The sequence below is a fragment of the Falco biarmicus genome, chromosome 3 (assembly GCF_023638135.1).
Source record: "Falco biarmicus isolate bFalBia1 chromosome 3, bFalBia1.pri, whole genome shotgun sequence".
Classification (NCBI taxonomy): Eukaryota; Metazoa; Chordata; class Aves; order Falconiformes; family Falconidae; genus Falco; species Falco biarmicus.
In genome coordinates this window covers 121,499,651-121,525,889 of record NC_079290.1, presented here as the reverse complement: position 1 = coordinate 121,525,889, position 26,239 = coordinate 121,499,651, and the positions used below count along the sequence as shown (strand labels likewise).

The 26,239-nt window shown below is 52.0% G+C and overlaps 1 protein-coding gene across 1 annotated transcript in view; it reads right to left on the bottom strand.

The window, feature by feature from the left end:
* Positions 1 to 3,845: 3,845 nt before the first annotated feature.
* The window catches only part of SDC3 (syndecan 3), a 42,045-nt gene continuing 19,651 nt past the window's right edge, over positions 3,846 to 26,239 (bottom strand). The window contains exons 2-5 of the mRNA XM_056333556.1: positions 9,752 to 9,869; positions 8,701 to 9,296; positions 6,716 to 6,986; positions 3,846 to 5,831 (exon numbers count right to left, since the gene is read on the bottom strand). Of these exons, the coding sequence (XP_056189531.1) occupies positions 5,665 to 5,831; positions 6,716 to 6,986; positions 8,701 to 9,296; positions 9,752 to 9,869 (1,152 nt within the window). The 3' untranslated portion in view covers positions 3,846 to 5,664. The remainder of the gene's footprint in view (positions 5,832 to 6,715; positions 6,987 to 8,700; positions 9,297 to 9,751; positions 9,870 to 26,239) is intronic.

Sequence of the window (26,239 nt, the reverse complement as noted above, 5' to 3'; positions counted from 1 at the left end):
TTCTTTTTCTTCTTTTTTTTTAAATTATACAAGAACATTTCATGTTTATTTACAGAAGAACCAATGGGTGACAATTTATCCTGGAGACTTGATGGTAGGTGTTAGTGAGAGATAAGCATGTGATTTTAAAAAGTAGTTCTATCAAACTGCAATGGATATACATTTTTCTAAAGTCAGCAGTTCTCTCTGGTTTGATTGTCAGCTGTACTTTTATGACTTAGACCAGGGGGACCCAGAACAGGGGTAGCTTATGCGCGTAAAGTCACTGGTACCCTTGAGGTCTTTGGAGATGCGGTGGATGAGCTGTCTGGAACGTGGGGTGAAAAAAAGCATCTGGGCATCACACAGATGTCTCCTAGGGTGACTTTTTTTCCCCAAATAGAAATAATAGTTTAAAAAAGTGAAACAAAACAACATAAAAAAAAAGTTTGTACACTCCAGACTGATACTTCTCTATAGAGACTGGGTGTGGATCTGTCCGCAGAGCTGCAGGCACAAGGTATGTGGGACAAACCACAGCGAACACAGAGCCTCAGCCATCCCAGGCTCCGGCTCGGCTCCAGCTGGTGATGTGGTATTCAGCAAAAGGCTCCTTAACCCCCACCGTGGCAGACCCCAACCCAGCGCCAAGGTAGCCAGGATCAGGTCGTTGCTGTGACAGGGCGAAGAGCGGGAGGGAAGGAAGGACCCCACAGAGTGGGGCCTGATCCTGCAGCCCACGGCAGAGGACAGGGTCCGCTGGCTGCGGAGCCCAGCACACAATGCTGAATAATCCCCCCTCCTCCTCGTTAAGTGCAGAATTTATATTGAACCTGCGCATGCATGCGTGCTTTGCACTCACACGTATATACATATATACATACATATTAATTACATACATATATATATACATACATACACACGCACAACACACCCATCCCTGTCGCTGCAGGCTCCAGCCCAGCCGAGCAGCTGGCAAGGTGCCCGGTGAGATGCCAGTTATTCTAATAAACCTCTCAGTGTTGAAAACTCAATGTCACTTCAGGAGCAGCCAGAGCCTTGCAGAAAACCTCTGAGCCCAGAAACACTTATAATCATAAAAAGGGTGGTAGGAGGGAGAAAAAAAAATCCATTGTTTTTTCTTAGCTAATGGTTTTGTTCCTATTAAAGCCTCTGTGCTGGTGACTCATGGCAAGGGTGGGATAGCTCTGAATTATGAGTCTGGGGAGCAGGAGCCAAGGCTCATGTGGAGCAAAGCAGCTCCCTCCCAGGAACCTTTGGCACCCACCAAGCAAAATGAGGAGGGAATGGGAAACTTGGAGGCAAACCAGCCCAGTACCATTGACTTCCCTGCAGCGGGATCCGCCCCAGTGCCGACCTTTTTGAAAGGTCCAAAATCAAAATGATTTTTAGAGGAAAAAGGCAACCCCCTTCCAGCCCTGCAAAACCTGTCTGGGGGTAGGTCTTGCCACTGGCCGGGGGGGACCACCTCTATCCCCTGCCCTTCCCGTCCTCCCACTTCCAGTCCCTTGTCTGGGCTCTTGCACATCATTTTCTGGTCCTCCCTTCCCTTTGACCCCCTCCTCCTGCTTCCTCCTTCATGTAGCCCAGGAGTCATTGGTTACTTATCATTCTCCTCCAAGGTGATGTCTGCTGCGAATCACAGGAGAGAGGAGACTGAAAACCCACGCAGCTGGGAGAGGAACCAACGCCGTCTTTCACGCTTTGCAATTGCAGCTTTCCTAAAATTACAAAACTGGAATGGCAAAGAGTCTTCCTTCAGCTCTAGTGTATCACACACACACAGAAGCATGCAGAAAAAATGGAAAAGCAAGTGGAAAAGTCATCCTCTACATCCACATGGCCGCCCATGTCCTCAGGGCACACAGCTGGAAGGACGAGCACACCTGGGCACCACCCCAACTGGCAGAATGCAGCTGTTCATGGACGGTATCACCACAAGGGATACACACAGGCTGGGGAAGGGGATGAATTTGTGCAGAGGGGGATGAAGCCAAATCTGGCAGGCTTTGGGAGGGGATGATGCAGGGGATGCTCAAGCTACCGTTGGAGTTAATTTTCCTAAAAACTTGCTCTGCAGCCAAATCAACAGCTGAGGAAAGATGCTTACATTCCTCCCCTCCATGCTTTCTCACCTCTTCCCCATCCGTTTTTGCACCAGGAATCCCTCAAAAGCCCCAGAGCATGGTGAGGCACATGTGCCTGTGCAGAAGCACGTTGGAGGGAGCAGCCATGTCCCGCTGCCCACCTTCTGCCTCCGGCTGCCCTCGGCACAGCCTCAGGCTCAGCACCACAATATGCACATTCACATGGTGCCAGGCACAGCCTTGGGGATGGGCACACTGCAGCCCACCCCCACCACAACCCCAACCCCCTGACATACCCTGGCAGCGTCATTCAACTCGGTTTCTTTGGGGTTTTACCCATCCCTATTGCTCTGGTAATAGAGAGCTGATGGTATCTGCAATTTTTTTGGAGACGGGCTTTCCCCAAAAAATGCAGCCCACATTCAGCTCCCTCTAGCCACCCTGTACCCTACAAGGGAGACACAAAATCAGCCATCCACCAGCAAGACAAGGCTTATTTCTTCCAACCATCAACTCCAAAAACTAACCCAGTGCTTCTGGGGAGCTGAGGCAACAGGAAAGGCTCTGTCATAATCCATCACCAGAAAAAGGTGAGCTCCAAGCCCAAAAGACAGTGCCCTTGGGCTCACATCCCCTCTCCAGGCAGACAGCAATACAGCAAATGCATGGAAGCAGCAAATATAAAATGAATTAAGACTTTGGACAATTCTGATTGCCCGTTTAATTGCCTTCACCTATTTTTGCATGTAGTTGTCTTGTACTTTTAACTACTGCAGGAGAAAGCACTGCCCAGCCTCCTTTTGCCCTCCCATTTTCAGCCTTCCTCACTTCTGAAACTGTAATGGATTTAACTGCCAGGATTACAACTTAACACCAGCTGAGTGAACCAAGGTTAAGCTTGAGTGGATAAAAAAATTGTATAATAGAACTTCAGACTATTAAATGCAAAAAAAAAAAAAAAAATTGAAGAAGATTAAGGAAGCAGCTAAGAAAAGCGGCATTTAAAAGATTAAGCTGGAAGGGTGTTGGTTTGTTTTTTTTTAATGCAAGCTCAAAAGATTAAGTCCATGTTTTTCCAAAAGATGGTGACTTTGGGTGGCCTTGATAGTTGCCATGCCCATCTCATTAAATCCTGAAGAAGCTTGATTCCTGCCACTGCCCGGCAGCTAAGGTGCTTTGTGTCATCCCAACAGGACAAGAAAACCCCAAAATCATCAAACCCATGAGTCGAAACTCTCCCCTTCAAGTAGGTCAGAGAAAGTTGGCTGGTTGACACCAGCCTTCCTCAGACGCGTGGCCCCCCCTTCACAGCATCCTCATTCTCTGCAGCCGGGATGGACCCAAGCAATGGGTGTACACACATGCACACACGCGCGCACGCACACACTCTCCACACCATCTGCCCTTCAGCGCCACCATCCAAGACATCAAGCAGCACCATCTTCTACAAACCAAAAGAACAAAAACAATGATGATTTTCAGGCTGACTTCCCTAAAAGGGGGATTATAGAGCTGGCCTGTGCACAGGGGTTCCACTCCCAGCCCTGAAGTAAAACCAGGTGGATGTTTTGGGTTGCAGCCCCTGCACTGCGTAACCCGAGGGAGCACAGCCCAAATCACACATCTTCACACCACAAAGTCCCATCCAGTCATCATATACAGTGCCATGAAAATTTACAGGGAATTCATTTCTCATATATATATATATATACACATATATATATATATATAAAAACTGTATGTATGTAAGTGTGTGTGTATATACATATATATATATATACATATACATATATATATATATATATAATACGCATTTGGCCTCTCAAATTCCTGACATAAAGCAGCACTGCTGTCTTGTAGCTTCCACCAGGGTCATAAATCCTTATAACCACTAACACCCTGAGGGGACAAAGTGTCACTGTCTGTGCAGGTTAATTCATGATGCAACAAGTGAAAGCAACCCAGTTTCCCCCGTTTTTTTCCCCTGTTCAAATCGCTCTAAGAGCAACACCAAGGTCTCCATGGGACACCATTGAGATCACAACCATCATGCAAACAAAGCTCCTTGACTGCATCGCAAACAGCGCTTCAGCTAATTAAAAGCCAACTCACTGAAATACCTAATTGATTTTTCTGTGCAGAGAGCCTGCTCAAAAAAAATCCAGCCTTTCCAGAAGGCACAGTTGGACTCTGAATCACGCCCTGCTGCTCTGCACCTTAGGTAGCTTCAGAGGGGAAACCACTGCACTTGGGTGACAATGGCCTCCAGGATCTATTGCTCTCAGGCTCCTGGGTGCCCTGTGGGTTATACTAGAATTTAAGCAACAACAAAAGAAACACAAACCATCAGTTCTGGGTCTTGCAAAAGATAAGTAGCAACCAACCTGCCCTGGGGCTGACCAGTGGAAAGCCACCACTCTGCCACACCCTCCTCACCTTTGGGTGTGCGTGGCCTGGTGGGGACCCCTGCCTGACCCCCAAGGTATCGCTTCTGCTTTGCATTCCTTTTCTTATGCTGCATCTCATGCCCTGTAGAGCTTTGTTGTCCCCTCTGGAGGAACAGTGGAGAGGAGTCAGCTTCTCCATTTCCAACTCCTCTCCCTGCCAACTCCCCACCAAGAAATGTCCCACTCCATTTTAAAACTACTGCTGTAGGTCATACTGTGCAAGCTGAGTTTTATTGGTCACAGTGAAAACCCAGCAAAAGCAAGGTCCCTTCTCATCCAAACCCCGCAGCGGCTGGTGACACGCAGTGTCTGTAGATTTAAGGTCTCTGGCTGTGCACAGCGATGCAGTGAAGTGAGGCAGTAGCAGGAGGGGAGCAGCATGAGATTCCCCAATGCAGCTTCTTGCTGCTCCACGAACTCTCCAAAGAGTTGATCTAAAGAGATCATTTCCAGCATACTGGCCATGTTTGGGTTGTTTTTTTTCCCCCTCACTCCACGAGCAAATCCCAGGGCATCAGGTATTCCAGCCCCTTGTGCTTTTTTTCAAGGTTCAAAGCATATTTGAGAGTTGCGTCCTCTCTTCAAACAGAAGCAGGGAGCCAGGTAATTCCTGCAAAGCAACCAACCCCATTCAAAAAGAAAATAAAAAGTAAAAACAAGAGAGAGGGAAAGATACATCCCTCCTTTCCAAAGGGGAAAAAAAATAAGGGGAGATAAATCCAAACCAACCCCCCTGCGCCCCAGAGCTGGTAGAAGATGTCCGGATCCTGGAGTCTGTTCTGTTGGTGGGAAAAGCCCCGTTAACCTCCGGCTGCCATCAGCAGCTTGACTGCCCCATCCCGGGCTCGCCAGAGCACTCCCCAGGCACAGGTTCCTTGGCGTTGGCTCCTTGCCCTGTCCCTCCCGCTAGCAGAAAGGCCAGTGGTACTCAGTCTGAACTCAACGATGCTCTGGGCACCTGATTTTTCATCATGCCGAAGGTGTGTTTTCTTCTTTAGCTGTTGCAGGTTTTGCTTTTTAAATTCACAGTCTGATCCAAAAAAGAGAGAGAGAGAGACTGGATGAAGTAGAGGAAGAGGGAGAGTTTGGAGTGGGGAGGGAGGGAGCGCAAGGCACACCACGCTCTCCTTCTATGCGTAGAACTCCTCCTGCTTGTCGGGCTTCTGGTATGTCACGTTGGCTTGCTTGGGCTCCTCCAGCGTGTAACTGCCCTCATCCTTCTTCTTCATCCGGTAGATGAGCAGCATGACCAGGAAGGCAGCAAAGAGGGCTCCCACCACGCCGCCCACAATCACCGCTGCAACACAGAGAAGTGACACAGCCATCAGTGCCGCCCCACACCCCCAGCCTGTCTTTCAGCACAAATACTGAGGGGGGGGGGAATCATTTTGGTTTCCTGGGTTCATGCTTTGCAACTTTGTGAGCAATTTTTTCTCCTGAACTCTATGGTTAAGAAAACTGAAAATGAAGGTGAGGTGCAATTGCATGATTCAAGGAGCTTCAACAAGCTCCCAAGTGCAGCAATGCTGAAGGGTGGGTAGGACGCAAAGGTATCTGCTCTACAGCTGCATAGTGGGTGATGGGCTGGCATGAGGCAGCTCAGGCACAGAGAGAGGTCCCTGCACAGGCTGTCACCTCATGCAAGGAGGGTGCAGAAAGTCCCCCAAAAAGCTGCTCATTTGGGCACCTGCCAGCACCTGCCACTATCAGCTGAAGACCACCAGCACAATAAATGTTCTGGCATGCCATCACCGCCAGCTCCCTTAGGCTGGGACACTGACATCTCTGCCCCATCTCTGATGTCCCTCTGGCTGGGACAAGTGGCCCTCGCAGGGCACCTCCCTCCTCCCCTGCAGTTAGGGGTGGCCAGGTGGTATTCAGCCAACACTGTAGCACATCTTTCCCCTAACATCCTACATATTTCCTGGAAACCCATCTTAGCAAAAACAAACTGTGCACAGCTCTGCACACTCCTGGCAAAGACACGAAGACCCCTGGGACCCCCCCAGCACAGACCCTAGAGCTATTTTGGCAGATGAGTGTGGGTTATCCCAGGCTCCACACTATCCCAATGCCCTGCCAAAGCCTGACCCCTCTCCCGGGGCATGGACAGCCCAGCAATCTGCCCCCCCTCCGAACACACCAGCTCTCCCCCTACAAGTCTGCAGCTGCCAGTCTCACCTATCAATACTTCTTTCCTCTCCAGGATGTTTTTCTGAGGGAGCTGAGCAGCCGAGTTACCAGAGTCTATCGTGTTGTCGATCATCCCTGGCTCTGCATTCTTGCCCAGCGCACGTCCCGATGGAGGCGTCACAACAGCCATCACCTCATTACCAAGCTCGGGACGAGTCGTCTCTTCCTCCTCCCGGATCTCAAAGTCCCCGCTGGGGCCGCTGCTGACCGGGACCTCCAGCTCGTTGTCAAGGACTGTCGTCACCTCCCCTGGCTCCATCTGGGAGAAAGGACAAGATGGAGCAGGGGACAAGGACCAAAGAGTGGTTCCTGCCTCCAACAGCTCTGATGTGTCCAGAGGAAGGACATTACAGTACCAATGATAGGCCCTCTCAGCAGCGAATATGGGGGATCATGTTGGACTGTCCCTTCCCTGTGCCACTGAAGTGGACGGTTATAACGCAAGAAAGCAACACAACCTCATATCGTGATGGTCACCAAAAGGCTGAGGCCACCGTGGCCGAGTTGGACCATTTTTCCCTGTCCCCACCCCAGGTGCCCTCGAGATGTACAAACTCCCACCTGTTCCCTGTAGCTTCCCCTAAAGAAAGCCCCAAATCCCAGCCCCTCCTCTGGGCTCTGTCCCCAGTGTAAACTGACAGCTGGCAGAAACATCTCACAGACGCCTCCTTGCTAGACATGAAGTGATGCAACCGTCTGTGCTACAGCAACATAGCAAGTATAAGGATCAGATGCTAAGGGTAAGCCCTGGGGGGGGTCCCTTCCCTCCACCCTTCAACCTGCTCTGATGCTTGGGGCCCTGCGGCACGGCGCAGGAGCAGGAAGATGGGTCCTTCTCACCCAGGACATGGAGCCAGCCTGGCTCCCTGCTGTGGTCCCTGACTAAGCCCCCTTGGCAAAGAGGCGAACCCAGCCTGGAGAGCAAACACGGGCCAGGCAAATAAGCTGCTCCATCCCCCCCAAGCCCAATGCTGACCTGTTCATTGCCTTCTGCATATCCCCACACCTGCAGCTACCTCAGGGCCAAATCCCCCCCACGACCCTCCCCCTTGTCCTGGCAGCCAGACCCATGTGTCCACATGCTGACCTGGACCACACTGAGCATCCTCGAGCAAAACCTCCCTAGGATCCCTCCTTCACGGGGCAAACAGCTCCCTCCACCTCTGCCTTGGGATGTTACAATTTGGGATGAGCAAAGTGCTTGATAGGATGAAGCCGGGTGAGTAGGAGCCCTCTCAGTGTCACGCTGCCCCCAGCACAAGCGCGTGGCTCACTGCTTCCCACAGGCAGGCGTTTTTGTGACAGATTAATTGAAGGTCAGCAAGAGCCCAGAGCACTATACATACTATATATACGCAGAAAAGAGGGACTAGTTTAGACAAATCACTCCACCTTTCACTCAAAGTAGTTTTCAAAGGGTCCCTGAGGGGCTCTGAAAGAGAGATGGATCAGCGGATTAAATCCCCTGCTCAGGACACCCAACGGGCTGGAAATGCACCATCAAGTCATAATTTCAGAGCATTTGGGCCTCCCACTAACAGGCTGCAAGTTGGGAAATGGTCTGATGAGCCCAGACACCAAAGCCAGAGGAAAGCCACTCTTTCCCTGTAAGGTGGTGGTACCCCCAGCCCTGCTCCCCTCCTGCCTGGGGAAGCTGCTCTGGAGCAGCTGGGCAAGGCAGAGCCAGGGAAACCAGGAACACGTGGCATACCCCTAGGTGCCCCCATCAGCTCCACACCAGCCCCATCACCAGGCTGTGCCCATGATAACCGCCCCCCTCCCTTTAATCTCCCCTCTCCAGCTCCCCAAATGTTCCACTCTCTGCAGAGCTGGGAAGAGCCCAACCTGGCTTGACCTCCCTCTGAGCAACTGGCTAAGGACAGATCAACCCCAAAGGTTTCCCATCACCATCACTTGGCTTCAAACATGACCCACAAGCCCTTTAGCAGGTGAGAAGGGCTCCTGCCTCCTACCTGGGGGGCTTCTGTGGGCGGCAGCATGGTAGGACTGGATGGAAAAGCAGTGCTTTTTTCTGTGAGGTCTGCAGTCCTGGAGGTGGTTGGTTTTGGCAGGGACCTGGGCTTGGGTGTGCTGGTGGGGACAAGCCATGATGTGGCCACCTCTGTTGGTGTGCTGGTTTCGAGGGTGGAGGTGGTGGGTGTCTCCAGGGTCGTGGCCTGGGTGGTGGATGCCTTGGTGATGAAAGGGGGCAGGAATATCCAGATGGTGGTGGGCTTGGCAGTGGCCATGGTGGTGCTGGTGGTGGTCGTGGCCACAGTGGTAGTGGTGCTGGCCGTGGTGGTGGTTGTGGTGGTAGGGGAGTCTCTGGCAGTGGTACTGGTCGTGATTGCTTTCCAGCTGGGGATCACTGGTGCCTTTGTCATCCTGGGGATATACAAGACACTGGTTGCCTGCTCGGGGGTGGTGTCCTCAGCAGGGAAAGGTTCAAAGGGGGTTGCCACAGGCTGCACCGAGGTGATGGGCAGCACAGCTGCTGTGGTGGGGAGCGTGACAGATGTGTCCGTGGTGAGGCTAACTGTTGTCTCGAGTCCCGACTCCTGCTCAAAATCTGAAAGAGGGGAAGAACAGCAAAGGGTGAAGCTGCTGCTGCCCCAGCATTTCTGAGGGCTGACATGCACCTGGCCTCACCCTCCAAAAAAATGAGAGCATGGACTGGTTCTGGGTTCAGCAGAAACCGAGGGCTGTAAATGCCATGCGGTGGCTGAAGCCCCTCTCTGGGTTCAATGAAACATAACACATAACATGGCACATGCCATTGCGCTGGCGCAGGGCTAATCCTGACCATCAGGGCCAGAGACTTAAATGGGAAACAGAGCCACCTGAGCCCAACCTTCAGGACAGTTCCCTTTGCTTTTGTCTAGGAAGGGCAGGAAGGCAGCTCCGGAGGTGGATAAGGGGCGATATCCTCCTTCACATCCCATGGCAAGCCCCCTCTCTAGTCCCATCAAAACCCACAGACAGGCTCCCTAGGGACCCTTCCCCAGGAACCCTACAGCTACTTACACCCTGAGCCAGAGCCTGAGTAGACATCATCCAGTTCATCGTCCCCAAAGGGGTCATCATCCCCCGAGCCCTCCAGGTCCACGGGCCTCTCGTAGTTCTCATTGCGCCAGCGCTGAGCCTGCAGGGAGAGACGCATGAGCAGCTCTAGCCTGAGCAAATCAAAACCGGTGCCTGCAGAGACACCCCCAGATAGCCCTCACAGAATGACACGCAGGTTCAAAGGGCCAGGAAAAAGCAAGACCAAGGGAGCAGGAGCACAGGCAGCACTCTCCAGCTGAATGACCCAGAATCATGGGATTTTTTTCCCCAAAAAACAATTCGCTGCTGCAAATCTTTCAGACGAGCTGACATTTTGTGGAAAGCTCACATTGACTCCAGTAACATTTCCCATGGAAACAAGCCCTCTGGAAAAGGGGGAAAAAACCAACAACTGCTTTGGAAACTGTTTAGAAAAATTACGAGTTTGGTTCTTCAGCTTGCTATTGTTTTGGTTCAGATGGTTTTCATGTGACTCCTGGCACAGGTGTGACAGTAACACACACTATCAGCTGCCATAACTTGGAAAATCTCAATATGAAACAATATCAGACTTCAAATATGCCACTGCTTTACAGTGCTGCTAAAACTTGAAGAGCCCTTGCTAGTAGGGCTCTTAAACATCTTGCTTTGCAGATCAAAGTGTCTCCTGTTTGTGTTGCAAGGAAACAGTTTGACACTTAATTACAAACCAAACAAGGAGGCTTTGATCTGCAAGATAGCATCAGATGTTCCGAGATGTACAAAGCCAGGTTAGTGTTTAAATTTAAAATAAAGGGGTTGAAGGGTCCCTTTCACCTATTAGAGCACTTTACCTCTTGACAACAGGTTTGAGTTTCTTAGTTTTCATTCCAGATTGGAACAAAAAGGACTTCCAAAAAGTCAGAAGGTCCCATGACATAGAAATCTGGGACTTAATTCACACTTTGTCCCCACATCTCTTCTCCGAGAGCCCATCAGCTGCCAAAGGAGAGAAAACCCAGCAGCCCTCGGCTGCACCAAGATGCCAGATCCAGGCTGGGAGATGGGAGGACCCTTCCCAGAGGCTGAGAGCTGATTGCTGCCGTGGTGCCCAAGCCAAGATGTCTGCTGGCCAAACCCCACCTATATAGTCACTGGGGTGCTGCAGATATACCACTTGTGTCATACACCCATGGTGACAGCATGAGCACGTTCTTGGGGACATAAATCTATCGGGAAGGTCAAGGGGAATTGGGCTTTTAAGGGTCTGTCTGTCTTGAAAGTGCTGATGATTTTTTTCTGGCTGGATCTATTCCTTTATCTCCAGTGATAGCAACGCTCCCCCCTATCACTGCAGCCACTGGTTATATCCTGCCAGTCTCCAATGCCCCACACACTTGCCAAATCACTGGGAAGAGCCAGTCTTTGCCCCCGCAAAAATGCACCATCCTGGCATTTCAAATACACAGTCGCCAGCAGCTCATTGAAGAAGTCTGATTCTCTCTGCGTGACCTGCAAAGCCTTGCCATAATGGGAGCCATATGTCCCAGCGCCATCAAGCCTGTTTCTCCCTTAAAGTGGAACCAGATGAGATCCTCACCCCTGCAATGCACATCACTCCCTCCACGTTGAGGGAGCAGGATCTGTGCCACAGCCCTGCAGGGATCTATCTCCTGGAGCTCCTGACTGCAGCTGGAAAAACTTCACAGCAATAAGACACCTTCCAGAGCCAAAACTCGCCCTCCAGAGACAACTCCCAAATGTGACAGACATCTCTCCTGTGCCTGCCCCTCACATGCCAGTCTGCAGAAGAGCAGAGATGTTCTCAGCCAGGTTTTGTCCTAAGTGGATTCCAGAGGATCGGCAGCGATCAGTGGAGTTTATACCAAGGAGGGACTCAAGCAGCCCGTGGCACAGGGCAGCCCGCCAGCAGCCCAGCTCCAGCTGCTGCCTGTCCAGCTCAGTGCATGGAATAACAGCTCCTGCACAATCAGGCACCACGCTGCTGCTGCACTGCGACATTCATAAAGCTGCAGCCTTCCTGCTGCTCAGAGGAGGTGAAACATGACCTAACATGGGATGAGTTTCCCTTCTCTTGCTTGTCTGCAAGTCTCTAGAAGATGCTCCCGAACAGCTCCTGCATGCAGGTGAAGCTGGTGGTACAAAAGCAAGGCAAGCAGCAAAGGATACTGGGCAACCCTTTGATTGTCTCCAGCATCCTTCACCCTAGAATTGCATCTGCCCAGCATAAACCCCTCAATAACCACACAGCCAGGACCAGGCATGGGGGGACCCCCTGGCTGCAGCAAGCACAGCCCCAGCCCATCAAGCTTTACAAAGATTTATTAATAAAGACCTGTGAAATATCTCCAGGCATTCCCCATGCAGAGGGGGAGGTGTTAGGAACACGGTTGTTCCCAAAAAAAGCCCCCATGTTGCTCCACTCCCGAAGTACTGATGTAAACCTCCTTCCAGCCAAGCTGCCCCAGATGCAGCACTGATGGTATCAGGTCAGGCGCATGCAATAAATCTTGGGAACAGTTGGTGTTTATGTGGATTTACTGCTGCTTAGATCATTAATGCCCTGCGTGCACCGAGCCCCGCAGCCATGCATGGCCCCCTGTTCCCCACCCCCTCCCCAGCAATGAAGAGGCTGCTCTCCCTTGCATGGTTGGGATGAAGGGGAGAGGAACAGTGATCTTGCCAGCCTGGGAAATCACAAATCATGCTGGATGGCAGCTCCCACCCCATGACCTGTGGCTGCCTCCCCATCCGTCACAGCCTCCATCACAGCAAAGATGCAGCTGGTTGGATTTGTCCCAAAAGAGAAAATTCATCCAGACTTTATCCTCGACCCAGCAGGTTCTGCATGGTTGGAGCAAGGCCAGAGGGAGCCCACTGGCAGGACCCCCTCGGCATGCTGGACCTGTCCTTCACAGCCCCTGGTCCCCAGGAATGATGTCAGGGACTGTCCCAAACCTGCTGCAGGAGGGATGGGGCTGCCGCCCCAGCCAGGATTGCAAGCCCAAAAAGACAGTTTTCCACTGTATGAACTTCATGCAAGCCACGTGCACCCCCTTCATCAGCCTCTTCCCATGGTTGGGATGGTGGGACACGCTCGCAGGGTCCCCAGGACCTCTGTGCAGCCCTCTCCAGGCATCTGATGCAAAGCTGGGCCATGGACAGAGGCTCCTCAAGGCAAGGAGAAAACCCCAGCACAATGTCCTGGTCCCAGTGTCCCCTGCCGCATGCCGCCGCATGCCACCCCTTGCCCTGCCCTGCCCGCAGCAGGATGCTGAGGACCACTGATTAGCCAGCTCGAGCAGTTCTCATCCATGCAATTACAGCTTCCAAGCTAATGGATCTTGGCAGGCAGGGGGTTTCCGCTACCCAGCTCAGCACTGCTTCCCTCAGCTGGGCTTCATTAGGGAAATTAAACCGGGGTCAAGGTGAAGCTGCTGGAGGCAGCAGGGCCTGAGACACTGGCTGGTGATGTCCAAGTCCATGGGAGGTGAAAAGGTTTAAAAGTGCCCTGCGAGGTGGTGGCTTTCCACTGGGCCATGCTCAGGACTGTCTTGAAGAAAAGGAACCACTTGTATTACATCCCCGTGGCTCAGCCCATGAGCCCATCACTACCATGCTAGCCACAGGGGCAGCCTGGGCCAGCACCCAGCTCAGGCATCATCCATACCCCAATCACCCGCCCTATTCCCACTCCTCCAATGTCCAGAAAGGTCATAGATCTGCTACTATAACAGCAAGCCCTGCTGCAAAGCACTCGCCATAGGTCAGGGTCAGAAAGTCAATTTTCAATAAATGTTCCTCCAATGCTCGAAACGACCCAAAATAAGTGCCAGACCCAAAGGATTTGGATGTCAGCAGCTTTGGAGTTGACAGGGCCACTACATTGAGCTCGGGTAAGAAAAACATTCTCCTCTTGATCCCAGAGGACCCTTTTGCTCTGCAGCTGCCACGGGGCTGAATTGAGACCAGCAGGCAGCAACACTCACTCAGCCGCTTGCTGTCCCCTTTGACGCCTCACCTCTGCAGCTTGGCTGGCCCAGCCGGGAATGGCAGCCAAGGAGCCACAGCAGCAAAAATCACACCCAAATCCTGCACTAAGAGCCTTGGAAAGCAAGCAAGAGCTCAGAGCCCTTTGGCCTGGCACCATCAGAGCTGAGCAGGGATATTAGAGAGGCTTCAGTTCCTCTCCATCACCTATGTGCATCTAACCCAGCCAGCACAGCAGAAGCTCCATCCCTCCCTCTTCTCTCCCTTTACAAAGGTGGGAAACACCCTTTTACAGGTGAAAACACTTAAAGCTCAGGTAAAAGATCACCCTCAGCCCTCCCATGAGCAGCAATCTATGTACACCATAGGATTTGAGTACTGAAAAGATGGGGAAACTGAGGCACAGAGGAGACCTGCCTGCCACCTTCCCGTATGGTACAAACATGCTCCTACAGACACCTCTGCAGTGTCCTGGGGAAGGGGACCAGCTGGTTTGGGTCTTCCTAAATCCCGTGCACCCTTGCATCCCTCCTTCCCTAGGCAGGGAAGATTAGGGTGTTATATTTTTTAGGGTGTTCCCACTGTGTAGCAGGGCTTTTGCAAAGACTTAAAATTCCCTAAACCTGCCCCGAATATTAAACTCAAAATGTGCTGCTGTTGCAAAAGTGGTATCTACTGCTGAGTGTCTGGCTTTCACACCAGGAGGAAGGCAGCCTTATAAATCAATCTATCTTAACCACAGAGAAAGGCTGGTGAACCTCCCTGGGATGCTCTCAGGCCCTTTGCCGGTAGCCATCAGCATGGCAACTGTTGCTATGGAAACTGCCTCCTCCATGGTGATGCAGCCATTGCTGGTTTAGGGCGTTAGGTGGTGTCCTCCAGCACATTCACCTGAACCGGGTCTGGGGTCTGCTTTCCTGGGGGTGTTGTGGGGAAGAAGGAATTAAATGGCTTCATGGGGTGGGCTGTGGTGGGAGAAGGGGAGAAGAGCTGCCCCTGAAAACATGGAGGAGCTCCTTGGGGAGCAGTCGGCGGGGGGGGGGGGGGGGGGGGGGGGGGAGGGGCAACAAATACTGACTTGAGTCCTGGCATATGCTGTCTGCGGGACTTTGTGGAGGGTCAGAGCATCTCCCTCTGCCCCAGCAGCCCTGGATGGGAGTTATCTGCCCCAGTCTGGGTGGTGGAAGTGATTGAAGGCTGTGGATGTTTCTCACCCCCCCCACCTGTGGACAGAAGATCAAGAGTTTTTCCTGAGGGAATCACAAAGGAAATAGTAAGAGCTGAAATGTAGTGGTTTCTAAGGAAGCTGGGATGCAGGCTTGGTTTGTGCCTGGAGCTCAGGCTGGTGATGATGGGGTGGAAGCTAGGTGGTAAAGTCCTTTCCCTGGTATGTGTGTAAGGCTCATTGGCAGCGTGCATGGTAAGCAGAGCTGAGCAACTCCAGAGGCAAAGCAAACCCAAGGAAAGCATCACAGCCTGAGGACCCCATGCGCCTCTTCCTACTGCCTCCAGCTGCAGCCCCAGCACCACACATGGGGTTCAAGACAAGAAGGCTCCTGCTGCAGGGAGACCTGGCATGGCAGGCTGCAGACAGAGGCGATTTTATCCCATGATATGGGTGTCCATGGCCACCCAGCAGTCTCTGGCACAACTCTGGGGCATGAGACTGGGCCAAGGCAGGGGGAAAGATGCATGTGGAGAGCATCAACAGGGACAAAGGGGACCAGCCTGTCCCACATCCCCACAGGTGGGCAGTTAAAAAGGAAAAGGAAGACTGAATTAGTGTGAAAGCAGCCTGGAAGAAGGGACAGGGTTTGCAGGTGAGCACAAGGACCAGCTTGCCACCCCACCCCTCCCCACCCCCTGGTGCCAAGCACAGGTTCTTGTCTCTACATCCCATCCTGCTTGCAAAACAAACAGCAAAAACAGAAAGCCAAAGCCCCAAAGGTCTTGTTTGCACTTCAGCCCAGTGAGAGCTTTGGGAAGCCGAGACCCCCTGCTCCCGGCAGCAGCCCCGCATGCTGCAAGGGCAAGGGGAGAGCACAAGATGGGCAGGAGACTGGCCTTGACAGGATGAAGCAATGCAAATGGCGATGGCAGTGTGCAAGAGTAATAGCAACCCGGGTCATGTCCTTCAAGGGAGATGCTGAATCTGGCCATGTTGGAAAGCTCGGAATGAGGCAGCCAGGGTCAGCAATCCGTCAGGGGCAGAAAGCTGTTTTCTCCAGGAAAACACATTTGAACTGAGAACATATTGCAGGAAAAGCGTTGATTATTTCTATGATATTTTCCACAGGATATTTTCAATTAATCACCCCTTGAAAGCACTTTTCTGGTGGTTTATATAGAAAACCTTAATAACTCACCCCAACATGTGATTTAGTGATACCATAAACAGTTGAAATAATATTAACTTGCACATAAAGTTGGAAAGAAAACATTGCTTCTGAACCTTGAAGACTCCACAATTCTTTTCCCACTACAAAAAATCACTGAATTTCCACTCTTCGATCCAAGGCTGTGAGTTAAAAATAAATCTGTTGGAAAGCTGCTCCAGACAGCATCTCAGTGTTGCCGGGACCTGCTGCTTTGGGAAAAGACCTCAGTGTCACAGCATGGTCAGCCCCAGCCAATATTTCGCCCACAGACTGCTGCTAGAGACCACCAAAGCTGCTTAGATGGCTGTGACAAAGCTGAGGAGGCTGGGCTAGAAGGCAGTGCCACGGCATAGCTGGAGTTCGGGGGTGCAGGATGCTGGTGGAAACCCAGGGACTGATGCTTACAACCAGCAGAGATCCCACTCGCAAGAGGTAGTGTGAGCTCAGGGAAGCAGTAGCCAGTTATTTCGTGTAACTTCATTCTTTCTCAGATTAATTAAGTCCCTGAATAACAGCTGCCTAAGCCCCAGTACATTTTGATTTAATAGGCCAGTTATTTTATGCAAGTAAAATAATCATTAACATTTACCAAGGACCAGCAATTATTCTGGCTTTGTATCGATTATCTGCTGCCAACGCAGGCAACACTGCAAGGAGCCAGGCTGGGTGCAGGCGCATCCCAAAACCGGCGTTTGCACGCATGTGCTTGTGAGTGTTTAATCATCGCTCAGGGAATATAACGAACCTCCAGGCCAGGTAATCTGGACCAGGCTCAGCTCTTCAAATAGCACTTCTTCCTCTTCCTCCTTGGAATCATCTGTCTCCACTGTAATTTTTTATCCCAATTCTTCAATGGATTAGTGCCAGATCCTTCCCCACTACACAATAAATATCCCTGAGCCAGGGATGGCATGAAAAATAGCAAACCTCCCAAAATAAATTGTTGCTAACACCTCATCTCCCAGTACGCTCCGCTTTTTACCTCCAGGGAGATGGAGGAGAAAAAAACCCAAACACACAAACAAAAGTCCCCACCTCCTGCTATGTGCAAAACGTCACATGAAGAGGCACAAATGAGCCCTGTGAGCCTCTGCCACGCGTCGGCTGGGATTGCATCAGGTAATTGAGGTGGCTTCTTGGGGTTCCCCTGGGATGGCAGGTCCCCCTAAGCATGCTCGGGAACTGCCGTGTTTGGCTCCTGCTGCATCAATAGTGGATCAAAGCATGATCCTTTGTCCCACGGCTGTGGGTTTGGCCACAGCTGATGGAGCACTTGGCTGGAAATCATTCTATCGGCAGATGTGAGAGTGGAGCTGGAGGTTCCCCCAAGCCTGGGTGACCCAGCATAGGGAAAAAGCCAAGCCATAGCGGGGCTCTATAGACATGCCTTGGTCCCCAGGAATGGGGAAAGTGCCGTGCCACAGCCTGGAGCACCATGATACCTGCTTGCTGAAAAATCCCAAACTTACAGTGCTCTCCATCCTCCTAACATTAACATCCTGCTAATCCAGGGCGGGCAACAGGGACAGCCTGCATGGGATGGAGCAAAACCAGCCAGGCTAGCAGGCAGGGACAGGCAGGGGTCAGACAGCTGGGGTGCCTGGCCTCCTCCACCTCCCTGTTTTACCTGACTGGGCAGATATCTTTTCCACCCCAAAGGATTCACAGTGTGCTCTAGAGTCATTAATTCCCATAGGATTGCACATTGCCATGGTGACAGAGGCAGCCGCGGGAAAATCCTGCCATCCCCGGCACACTGCCCGCAGACCCCAGACCACCATCCACCGATGCTCGCAGTGGGTCTCAGCCCCACCCTCGCTCCATCCACCATTTCCTTCCTGGGACTCTGAAGCTGCTGCCATCAGCAGGAACTTCCCCAGTCATTACAGAATTGATTTAATTTGCTCTGCTCCATAATCCTATCACGGCTTAACATGCAAAACTGTCTTGAGCTTTTCTCACCTTCCACAAAGGCGCATTTCAGTGCTCACTCCCCGCCCTAAGACTCAGCTCTCCACAGAGCTGCAAAATAGGACTTTATATATATATACATATCTTTCCGTGCCCTTCCTCAAGCGCTTGGCACATGGACTGCCGCTATGTCTCTTAAACACCTCCCCTATGGCCTCCTGGCAGCAGGACATTGCTAACTGGCACTTCGGGATTCACACACTTCCCATCTTGCCTCCGGCTCCCCCACAGAGATCCAACAGCCCAGGGGTGCTCGCCCTACCCAACACACGGTGAAGCCAGTCCCATGCTCCACACCCAGGCCATGGCGGTAGTGTTCAGCCAAGACAAACCTCCTTGGTGTTGTTGAGGGGCAGGGAGCTGTAGGCACAGCCACATGCTCAGGTGTCACACACAGGGGACAAGTCACCACATGCCTCAGTTTACCTGTCTGCAAAATAGGTGTAAATAATGCAGGGCAGGGGGTGGGAACAGGCAGGGGCTCCTCTCCCATGCCCAGGGCTCTGGGGACCACAGTGCATCTCTGCAGAGGGACAGCCATGTGTCACAGCCCACTGACCCAGCAGCTCATGTTTCTCTGCTCCCCCGTCTCCCCAGATGCCATTCTGGGCTGAAAATTACGGTTTCCCCACCAGCCAGACAACTAAAAGGGGGAGCATCCCCCTCCCCAGGGGAGGCAGAGATTATAACCCATTGTGCCATGGATTAGATCGTGTCTGCTGGTGCTGGTGGGCAGCACACTGTGGGAAAGGGCATCATCAGTCCTTGCCTCAGTTTCCCCCTTCCCCAAGGACTGTGGGGGAAAGGCACAATGTCCTCTCCAACCAGGACTCGACTTCCTGATGTGGGATGACAGCAGCGATGAGCTGGAAGGCAGAGCTGGAGAGGGACAGGTCTGCTCAGATTCTGCGGCTTGCTTTAACTTTGCCACAGCCCCAGCACACCAGAGACCCTCACTGTTAGAGCAGATATTAAAAAAAATCAAATTGAGACTTGAATGAAGCCAGGGGCCACCATCACATTAAAGACAGGTTAAAAACCTTGTTACGGGGATTGGAGGTTTTCAGCTGTGCAAATGCCATGGTGGCCAGAGCTCAGACACCAGAAGCTCAATGGGAAGTTTTGCACACCCAGAGCTTTGTCCTATAGAAAAACAAACCTGAGGAGGAGGAGCTGCAGGGGAACATGAGTGGGGAAGAACTAGGGTGCTGCACCTTGCTGGAAAGCAGCCTCGTCTCTCCTAATTACACTCCTAATTGCACCTGAGAGGGTTTTGGTGAGGACCTAAACTAATTATTCCCACTTAACATGACACCTTCAGGCATCCTCCTGCTTGTTGCCCATAATGAGTAGGTGAAAATAAATGGCTCCATGGTTATTTTGGCCTTGTAAGGGGTTTTCTCCCGTCCCAAGAACTGGACTATTTCTTTTGGTTGGTCACTAGACACTCAGCCTTACAAAGCCAATGGCAGCCATGGCTGCAGCCAAGCATGAGCCCTGCCGAGGGCTGTGTGGCTTTTTGGCAACAGCTTGAGCTCCTCTGCACATCCAAATCTCCCCAGCCAGATGGCTGGGCTGATTACAGGTTTCCCAGGTCACCCAAGGGCAACACCAGCATTTCTACAGGCCCACCAGCTCCCATGTGAGGAAAAAATATTTACTCTCCCAGCCTTAGAGAGGGAAGGAGCTTTTTTTCCCCACTTTCCACCCTATTTGCTGCCAACAGGAGCCCATTTGCTTCCCTTCTTCATGGCCAGGGAAGGACAGGCACTGCAGCTGGAGAAAAGCCACTGTCATGCACCCCATGTCCATGAGCCCTGTGGAGCAACCAGGTCTCTCCAGGTTCAGTTTTTCTTCACAACTCCAGCAGCAGAAAGGGGGAATAGCTGCAGGGATGGTTTGATGCACAGCACCTTGGACACTGGCATCGTTGTTCTCTACTGGCCACACTGCACAGCCAGAGCTGGGGAAACCTAATCCTGCTCCCTCCCTGCTCGGATTTCCCAGGTCTTCTGTATTAAAGCACTGATGAGGCAGGCAGCAGTGCTAACAAAATATTACAGTGGCGCCAGCCCTTGAGACACAATGACTTAATGCCCAGTGCATTAAAAACAAGGCAGGGATGCATCAAGGTTTTGCATGCACTGTGTGCCTGTCTCCTCTATTTATTGCAAGCCCCTGAGCTGGGACGAACTCTGGCAAGGGGATTAATCCTTGTTGAGACCGTCCTGAGAACAAGCTGCAAAAGCAAAACCCGGAAGGGATGTGGGGAGGAGCGCCTGGAGTGACTGGTGTGCAGGGATAGTGCTGTGGCCAGCAGGTTCCCAGGGAAGTGCAGTGATTACCTGGGATGGATATGCCACCGGCACTCAGGGAAGGCACCTGGTGTTGGGGATGAAGAGAGAGTTAATCAGCCCTTGAGGGATGTGCACATGCCAAGTGTTGCTTGCTTGATGCTTAAATACCCAAATTTTTTGCACCTTAAAAACAGATCTACAGGTGATTAGATTCAGAGCAACCAGGCTTTAGTACTGCAAAGGGGGTGCGAAAACCCCAGCTCAGGCTCCTTGCAAACAGCGAGCAGTTCCCAGCACCTGTGGAAACGCTTCTCACTGCTGAGAGTAACGGAATTTCTGTTGTCTTGCCTCATCACTCAGCTCTCCAATGAGAATTAGAGCAGTGTGGGGAGTTCACACCGGACTCCCCACCCTCCCTGCCATGCCCGGGAGGAGAGGTGATGCCACAAAGCAGAGAAAGGCCAGCAGGCAGCCTGGGGCTGTACCCTGGCTCTACCCAGCCCCTCTGAGCAAAACAGCAGTTATCCAGGCCACAAGATTCATTTCATCTGTATTTTTCAGCTGCAAAATCAGCCCGCCTTCCTCCAGAAGTGCTCAGGAGCAGGTTGACATTTCCCACCCCCAGCAGACTGCCGATGGAGCTCCTTGATTTAGGGGGGGAAAAACCTACCACAATGGCATTTCCTCTTTCTAGTCCACGCACAAAGAGCCCTCACCTATATTTATCTGCCCTGAACTTTATCTGCTGCAGTTACTCATCTGGAAATGTAATCAATCTCCCGTCCAACAGCACTGGCCCCTTCAGCTCAGCAGCTGCACAGCCATCCTCCCCTCTGCATCCAGAGGCATTAAGCAATCAAACCTGATGTGTGCTAAAGAAAAATACAAATGCAATTTAAACCCCCCAGTTTTCCCTGAAAGGGGCAGCTCATGCATTTGTTAAAACTCTGCCTTTTTGGGTGTTGCCCTGTTTTGTGCAAAGGGAGGAGAAATGGTCCCAGGGGACCAGCCGGCTGTGTGACCACTGGGACAGCCCCCAACAACGGGGTCAGCCCAAACATGGCAACCACTGAGACACCAGGACCTGGTTCCCGATGTGTCCCATCTGGAAGTGCTTAGGCTCTGCACTGCGCCAATGAAGCTGAAGTTTCGAGATGAAAGAAAATGTCTCAACTCTGCCAAAGATCAGAGCCTTGACCTGAGTGGTGCCCATCTCTTGTTACTGGTTCTTGCCCAGGAAACGCCACCAGCCCCGCAGGGCTCAGCTTATTGAGAAAATAAAAGAGCTGAAGGCTTCAAGCCTTATAAATGAGCAAAGCTTCTGCCAATGGACAAAGCCACTCCACGCTCTCGTTGCCCCCACACCAGGAATGAGGGATTTGGATGCTTTTTGCATGTGGTGGGAAACATTTCGAGGTATCCTGCCCATGTGTGATGGGTGTATGTGTGTAAGGGGGTTATGTTGCTGGAAGGAGTTGTTCAAATATTTATACAGCCCAAGCCTCCTTGTTTCCTGCCCTCAGATGAAGTCCTCTTAATGAAATGTAACTAAACAAGCCATTTCCATTCTGCTTTTCCAACTATAATTACAACTGATACAGTAAGCAGGATGGCAGTGTTTCAGCACCCCACCAGAGAAATTAAAACCAGCATCCTTAAGGCAGCATCTACCAGTCAGCACCAGCCCCAGAGCATTAAGAAGAGGGTTTGCATTTTGGTGGTGTGACCTCACCAGGGTCGCACCATCCATCTGCCTGACCTGGCTGTTCATGGGGCTAAAATGGCATCTCCAGTCCTGGAGCAAGAGCCCTGTGTGCTAGCAGCTCAGGAGAACTGCCAGGTCAGCCCCACCCAGCCCCTGACTGTCCTTTGCCGCCTTCTCTGTGTGGAATATTACCATCATCACAGCAGGTATTTAATAGCAGCTGAAGGAGAGCAGCAGGACTGTGCACAGGGAGTGCATGTGCTGGAGCTGATATCCGTCGTCTGGAGGGAAATGCCCCTTACAGAGCCTTTCTTGCATACCTCCAATTCACCCATCCCAAAGCACTGGGTGACAGAAGGGGAAAACCATCCTCCTGTGTTTGACAGGGAGAGGGAAACTGAGTCAGAGCAAGGGAACGGATGTCAGTGGCAGAGTCCATCATCTTCTTAATAAATAAGGGCAGCCTTTGCTCTTCTCCACGTTTTCAAGCTGGCAGGGGTCAGACAGACAGCAAGACATCCCAGTGGGCAGGGCTACCAGTAGAAAGCAGGTTCAAGCCCTTCCTCCACCACGTTTCCATCAACTGTTGGTAAAAGCCCTTTGCCTTCCTCCAGCACTGCACATTTTGAAGATGGGTCACTTGGGCAGCAAAGAAGGATTTCTACCCCTTCCATGCTTGCCAGAGCCCAAGGCAGTACTGTGCCACCAGCAGAGAAGACAGGCTGGGTGCTGTGCCCCTTGGGTGCTGGGTGCCATGCCCTCTGGGTGCATCAGCAAGAGGGACAGACACCCAAAATCAGTTCCTTTCTCCTTGGGAAAAGCAATCTTGTGTTTCCTGTGGAGAGGAGGTCTCCAGCAGCTCGAGGCAGCAGTCAGGGGTACTGCTGCACATCACGGGTAGATGAATCCTGGGAATGGCTAAAGACAAATCCCTGGTGCCCACAGAGCTGAGCATCTCCAGCCTGGGTGCCTCGAAGCATCCTGCCAGCAGGATCAGGTCAGGGTTGCAGTGACCCAGGGGACAGCCACATCTGTGCGCACTTACAACAGCCCATGCCAGAGTAGGGAAAGACCCCGCAGCCCAGCGGCAGGGCTCTGCTTCACCCCTCAGGGGGATTAGCAGGGCAGAAAGCCGTGCAATGGGACCATGCTTCATTCCAGGGACAGGGCAGCATTCTGGTGCGACACACACTTCCACAAGCTCCACACCCCTCACCAAGGACAGCTGTCAGTTGTAGGGCCAGTCTGGCCTGCAGGGAGCATCCCCTCTGCCATTCAGGTAGGGAAACTGAGCCACAAAGCAACCATGTAGCATCTCCTCAAAGGCCTGCACTAGCCTGGGAGAGGTTCCAGGAGTCCAGTCTCACACAGCCTCTCCTCAGGGGATGTGGAAAGCCAAAAATCGGTGTGTCTGTGGTGTCTCGGCCATCACCTGATCCAGCATCTCTCTCAATGCACTCGCAGCCCTATCTGGCCCTGCTGCAGTGATGGGGCTCCCTGGAAAACAACTTAAAAAAGGCAAAAAACCCACCAGAAAAAAAAAAAAATTCAGCTCACCAGTTCGGGGTTTTTTTCCAGATCTAAAATTGATCAAAATAAACCCAGTGATCTGACTTGGCTGTTTCTATTTAGGACTTGAATAAGGACTTGTGAGCCCAAAAGCTTATCTGCTTTGGAGCTTTTTTTCCCCAACCGTATTGGTTGCTCTAATAAAAGATACAGCTTGTCCCTGCCAGCCTCCTCACACTCACATCCTTCGACTGTCACGCTTCCACCCGTACAACTACCACTACCATTGATTCCTCCACTGTCTGGAGCAGCAGCAAAGTCCCTGACTGCTATCACTCAGGAGCAACAAGGTTACAACTCACCCAGCTACTGCTTAGTCTGCAAAAAATTTTTTTAAAAGCAAGAATTTAGGTTCAAAAATCTGCCTCCTTCTCCCTAATTATTTTCACAGCCGGTGGTGATCTTCCCACCACGTTCCCAGCCCTGTATAGGGCTCAGCACGAATCCTGAACACCCACCCAGTGCCACAAATGATGCTGGAAAAGCCATGGGAGGCGGTCTGCATGCAAGGGAAGCAGCAAGGCTCGGGTGCAAGCAAGCTGGGAAAGCAAGGCCAGAGCACAGCCTTGGATGAAGGCAGCTGCCTGGCTGTGTTGGCATCCCCTTGGCCATTTTGCCGTGAGTGGGGAGAGTGGGAGTCTTGGGGAAGCAGGTCTGTGCTAGGGAGCACATCTGGATGCTCAGGCTGGGGATGGGGGACTGAAACACTGGGATGCAGCACAGGTGACGTACAGGGGACTGCAGTCCCACAGACTGGCTCTCCCTGGGTGCGTACTGCCCATGTTCCAAGCTGAAATGGTGATGCTTCTGCAAATTGGGCTCCCGGCTCCTCTAAATCCAGAATATCTCCCTCCCGCTGCCCCTTCCAGCCTTCCCTTGTGCAAGGAGAGCCATGGGACACGCACTTTGCTGCAAATCCACCGCAATACAGCCCCAGCAGTTGGGCTTGCACAGCTCCTCATCCCCCACCAGCAGATTCTGGCCCCGGCTGGGCGGCACTCTTACCCCAGCCTGCCAGTCACTCACTTGAAAGCAAACCCAAGCTCTCCCCTTGCTCACTTGCTCTGCCCCACAGCCAGTTCAGCGAGGGACAGAGTGAGGATTAAGGATGCGATACTGGAGGGGATTACCCGCAGCCCTCACTGGGCACTCAGATCCCAGCAGATTGCCTGTGCTGTGGGGGAGGGCAGCATAAAACCTCATGCCTTTGCATCTGATGGATTTTTATGATGTAATAAAATGGAGGATTTACCTGGGGAGGATTAAATGCTAAAATTATACCGGGGAGGTGTGCGTGCAGTAGCAGAAGCAAGCGACATCTATTGCAACACTGTGATGCGTGAGCAATCCTCATCTGACTGAAGGGGCACTTTTTCCCCAGGAATTTATAACCTTCTGCCAGGCACCTCCATCCCCTTTTCACCCATGGGGAAACTGAGTCATGGAGCAAATCCCCAGCATGGCCGTAAGTCACCTCTCCATCAACTTCACCACAAACAACCTCTGAAACAAGTGGGAATTGCCCTTGCCCTTCCCTACAGCCACAAACATCAGCACCCCTCAGCACCCCAACCTCCAAGTTGCACCCAGCAGCTTGGAGCTCATGTTCATCCCAGCTCCAATTTGCCTTTCCTCCTGCCTGCTTCCCAAAATGCACAAGGACGTGGGCCTGTAGATAAAAAGCCCTATTTTTAGCACCTCATATCATTAACCTCTGAGACTCTGCTACGTGTGGCATCCCCAGGGACAAGGTTTCAGAAGGGTGCATCAAACCCAGGGACGAGGAAGGCATGCTTACATCAGCCAGAATAAAAAACAGGTTATAAATACACACATTGCTGGTGTAGAGAAGTGGGTCCCCTCTATACTCACCCCCAACTATCTGAAGTAAAGTGGTTTACACACTCCAAGCTGCAACCAAAACGTGGATTCAGGATCTCATCCCAACCTGTGAGCAGGAATGTTGGCAAAGCGGTGACGGTTGTGCTCTCCCTGGCCCCGAAACCCCACCAGCACTGAGCTGAGTGTGCAGCTTGGACAAACATGGAGGATTAATGCAGTTTCCTTTTGCAGCTGCTGCAGGGATGCTCCGGAGGATGCTCTCCGCACACACTACGTAGAAATCCTGATTTCTGCCCTTTGTAGAGGATGAGGCTGTGCTTGCCCAGCTGGGCTTTGCCAAGCCCCACTCCCTGCCCAAAGCCATGGCCGGGGCTCGTGGCAGCAGAGCAGCATGATGCCAGGCTGCTGCAGGGATGGGAGCAGGATAAATAGTGTGGGTGACCCACTGCCAAGGGATGTTTCTTGGAAATCAGCACTGGCTGCACTAATTGGAGCAATAGGGCTGGGAGGGACCCCACAACCAGGCTGTGTCTCCCCTGTACCTGGGTCCCCACTGGAGAACACAATGGGAATAAGAAGATGCAGTGGGAGGTGAGGGATATCTCTGCTGAAGAAACAGCCAGCACCCCCACTGCTTTCACACCCTATTTTGAGTGATGCTCCCTGGCCATATGACAACCCAGTGAGCTGGGGGAAATTGCTCTAAAATCCTCCAGGA